The 4,653-nt window shown below is 34.2% G+C and overlaps 1 protein-coding gene across 1 annotated transcript in view; it reads left to right on the forward strand.

The window, feature by feature from the left end:
- The window catches only part of LOC106459454 (TRPM8 channel-associated factor homolog), a 5,507-nt gene extending 1,810 nt beyond the window's left edge, over nucleotides 1-3,697 (forward strand). Inside the window, exon 2 of the mRNA XM_013919077.2 lies at nucleotides 871-3,697. Coding sequence (XP_013774531.1) covers nucleotides 879-3,065 — 2,187 coding nt within the window. The 5' untranslated portion in view covers nucleotides 871-878 and the 3' untranslated portion in view covers nucleotides 3,066-3,697. The remainder of the gene's footprint in view (nucleotides 1-870) is intronic.
- Nucleotides 3,698-4,653: the final 956 nt, after the last annotated feature.

Here is a 4,653-nt window from a genome sequence, read left to right on the forward strand (position 1 = left end):
TTACAACTCCTGAGGCTGACGCTGTAACATCGAAACATGTAGAGTCGTCAACTTTTTGAAGGCCATAGATAGGCCTAAATAAAATGTTTTTAATTGTGTACGAGTTTAACGTTGAATATTATTTATGATTTTATATTTGTAACTTTGTTATTAGCAGAGAGAAACTCGAAATTAATATCTAATTGGAATCAACATGTCGCATTTCATTTGTAATATAATAAAGCTCAAACACCACATTTTAAGGACATGCATTTTTTATTAATTTCATTTGAATAATAGCAGCATAAATACATTTTGTGTAATATTAATTTTACTGAGAATGTGGAAATTTGATATCTAAGAAAATATTTACTAATTTTATTGTAACCTAGTCTTAACGTAAGCAAAGAAAAATTTGCAATTCTACAATACTGAAACAAGTGAATAATCTACGTGTTATCAAATGGTCCTGAACTTTTGTGCGCATGATTTACTAACTCAACAAAGTATCATTCGTTATGGCAATTATCGATTATCACTAATTTACTAATTTTTGGTTTTCATTAATTCACTTATGAAGTTTTCTTTTTTTATATATTTCTATAAAGGCTAGAAATCATGAAACAGTTGAAATAAAAAATCGTGCAACTAATAACTTTAAGAAACCACATTTACACTCCATGTAGTTCAGCCGAGAATATAAAAATGTTTTAGTTTAATTTATATTCATCAATTAATTCACTGAGTTTATTTTTCATAGTCTATACATTTTTATGGCACCGTAAAAGTTAATATATATTTCTACTGATAATCGACGTACTGAAAAGCTGAAAATAATATATATATTTTAAGTGAACATTATCTAACATTAGATTCGGATTTCTTTACCAGGTTGAATCATGGCTCAGTGGCGAGAAGAAATCTTAAAAGGAATTTCTTCAGTACGGAGAGAGGGAATTCCGGGGACGATCGTTGTGTGGGGAGATAATGCTGAACCCATTTTAACTGGGCAGAAAGAGAAAGACATATTAATAGCTGCAGCGGAGTACGGAAAAGGACGGGTCGTTCTCTTTACCCACACGTCCTATGGAAATGCCTTTGAGTCCAATCAAAGTTGGTTTTCCCAGCTCAGAGGTAATGTGATTAACTGGTTGGTTAAGGGTCAGAACCCACAGAATGTGAAGCTTATACGAGTGAAAGGCGGGACCACATTTCCAGTTCTGAAAGTTAATGAAAACATTGCTATTGTGCATTCCTCTGGACGAGCCGAATCCCCGAGTTTTTTTCAAAAAGTGGAAAACTTTGTTTTATCTGGGGGAGCTCTATTTATTGCTGAAACTCCTTGGGGGTTAATGCAAATAACTGGAATGACAACAGATTCTATTCCACATTACCAGTTCCTCAAAAAAGTTGGACTTTGTTTTACCAATGATTATTTCTCAGGTGACGAACAAGTTAAAGTTCAAGATAATTTGGCATCAAACGCACATCTTGGAAGACTCATGCAGCAGGCTCAAGAGAGCCAACAGAAATTACAACAAGAGGCTAGTAGAATTACATCGATGATTACTCTTATACCCAAAGACCTTCTTACTTCCGTCAGCAACTTTCAAGATTTTTTTGTCAAATGTGAACAACAAATTAAGCAAAGCCCTCTACCCTCTCCAAAAACTCCTATATCTTCGAGATCTTCTAAAGATATGTTAATATTGTATGACTTACTTCTGAGGGTGAATGGTGGAAAGGCTTCAGGAATTGAATACTTTCCAGGTGATTTTGAATCACCACCTTTCTTAACCCGAGCTACCATTTCCTTAACTTCTACTTTGAAGGATATCCATCCTACTGGTTACTACCTACCTGCTGGACAGGAAATGACAGTAATTGTAAAAAACTCTGATGTTCAAGGATGGAAACTACGTATTGGTTGTCATAGCGACAACTTAACTTACATTAATGAAGCATGGAGGCGCTGGCCATCTATAATGGTTGAACAAGCTCTTGAACAGGGTGAGACAACGATTTCAAGCCCTTATGGAGGCCTTATATACTTTGAAAGCCCAGATGGGAAAAAATCTCTAAATGTTGAGTTGGATTCGGTGGTACAGTCTCCCCTATTTGATATCAAAAATCCAGAAGCCAATTCACTTTGGCAACATCGCAGATTTGCACCAGGACTTTGGGCAGACATTGTAGGAGAGTATGTAATTGTGACACTCCCATCTTCAGCTATTCGAAAACTTGATTATCCTACAGACGCCATGACATTTTGGGATCAAGTGTTAAAAGCTTACCATTACCTTCGTGGAACAGATATTACTCTACATCGTCGTCAGTGGGCGGTTCCTGACGAGCAACCATCAGCAGGTTACATGCACGCAGGCTACCCTGTTGTTACTCATATGGATGTTGCAGATCCAAACAGACAATATTTTGTGCTCAACACAGAAAATAACAGGTCTAAGGGAAGCTGGGGATATTTTCATGAATTTGGTCACAACATGCAAAGAGGAGAATGGAGCTTTGAAGGTACAGGAGAGGTAACGTGTAACATTTTCACATTGTATGCTATGGATGTGGTATGTAATGTGCCCATATGGATTCACGAATGGCTGAAAGATCAGTTAGGAGATATAAAAAGATATCTCCTTGCAGGTGCCAATTTCAACACTTGGAAAGGCAAAGCTGGAGTGGCATTGGGAATTTACGCTCAACTAGCCCATTGTTTCGGATGGGACCCCTATAAAAATGTTTTTCGAAAGTACGAAACAGATACTGGTTCAAAACCAGTCACTAATGAAGCCAAGATTGACCTCTGGTACACCCGATTTTCCAATGCAGCTAACTACAATCTCGCTCCTTTATTTGAGTTTTGGGGATTCCCTCTTTCGGCATCAGCCAAACAATCTGTGAGTTCTCTACAACCATTTATCTGCAAGGACGAAATGACTTCCTTTGCACCTGACAGATTTAACAAAATAACTTCAGACTACCCCAACATATTCATAATGACATTTGAAATCCCAAATCTTTCTGATTCTGACACTCCTAGAAAATATAACGGACCAAGATGTCTTGAAGTATGAATAACTGTTCTTGAAATAACTTGTCTTGATTGATAGATTGCAATACAGCTACATGTTGCTTAGCTACTAATGTTTTAACCATAATTACGAACATAATATGCAAAGTTAACCATTTGATACGCAGAAAGTAAAATTTATTTTTTAAAAGAAAATCAGAATATATAGAGAGCAATTTTGAACTGTTGATCAAATGTACCTAGTCGTTTATTAAGTTTGATTAATTTTTGTTTTAAAAATCACAAATCAATTGTACGATTAGTAGAAACATGTCAAGGACAAAAATTTATAAATCCAAAAAGCCCTTTATGCTCTGACTTTTCATTACATAAAATTTAAGCCTAGCAATAACTTTGTTTTTGTTTTTATTAACAAAGCCACATTTTCTTAGTTGTTATATTTACCGCGGGGGATCTAGCTCCGAATTTCAGCGTTGTAAGTCTGTGAACTTACTGCTGTTCCACTGGGAGGAGTACATTTAGTTTTATTTCAAGAAATCCAAAATGTATCAATATATGATTCTATGAAACTTTGAGTTTGAGTTCGAAATATTATTTTCAGAAACTACTGTGTAAAAGTTCCACAGGTTTGGGAAAATGAATGGAAGTATTTGCATCATGGCAGTTGGATCGATAGACTATGATGAACAGGCTTGATTTCAACGGGTAATATTCAGTGATTTACGTTTTCTATTAACTCAGGGTTATAGAAGTCCCTCAGTTATCAACGTCAAGAGATAGGGTGATTTTATTAAGACTTATTAAATATCAATGACGGCAGCACCGAGTACAAGAAACGAAACCACAGGATGGCCAAAAGTCTAACGAGTGACAAAAACTAAAATAAAAGTCCAGAAAATGATTTATAAATCGTTTAGTTTACCTTGAATATTTTATGTAAAAGAAAATATTATTTTAAATTAATTTACTGTCTTACTTCCACAAATTGTCATTAAATTAGCGTATTTTTATTGTTTTAGGATAATATTCCTGGATACATGATTAAATTAACAATATGTTATATTTCTAGGTTGTTTATTTAAAATATAATTGATTGTAATAGTTGAATACTGATTTTCTTGTACAATGTATCTATAATTTCAGAGACTGATAAATAAATTAATTTTGAAAATTTTGTTTGGCATAATATGAGATCCCAAATACATGTAGCTATCATGACACAAAAATGTGTTAAAATGTATAATTATAAAATGATTGAAAATATCAATACTTATTTGAACATCGATTAAAACACTTTATTTGCTAAAAATTTAGCTTTGTCTTATTCAACAATTTTAAACCAATAAAGCTGTCTGTATATTAAAACTATACAGTTATATATCTTAAAACTTTGGGGGTAGACCAAATCACGGCTCTACTATTTAATTAATTTGTTTTTATGCCAGAAAAATTTAATTGTGCATTAAGCTCTATGACATCTAGGCCATTCAAAGACCAATAATCCTCTATGACATCTAGGCCATTCAAAGACCAATAATCCTCTATGACATCTAGGCCATATAAAGCTCTATGACATCTAGGCCATAATAATCCTCTATGACATCTAGGCCATATAAAGCTCTATGACATCT

This window comes from Limulus polyphemus, unplaced genomic scaffold (genome assembly GCF_000517525.1).
Source record: "Limulus polyphemus unplaced genomic scaffold, Limulus_polyphemus-2.1.2 Scaffold611, whole genome shotgun sequence".
Taxonomy (NCBI): Eukaryota; Metazoa; Arthropoda; class Merostomata; order Xiphosura; family Limulidae; genus Limulus; species Limulus polyphemus.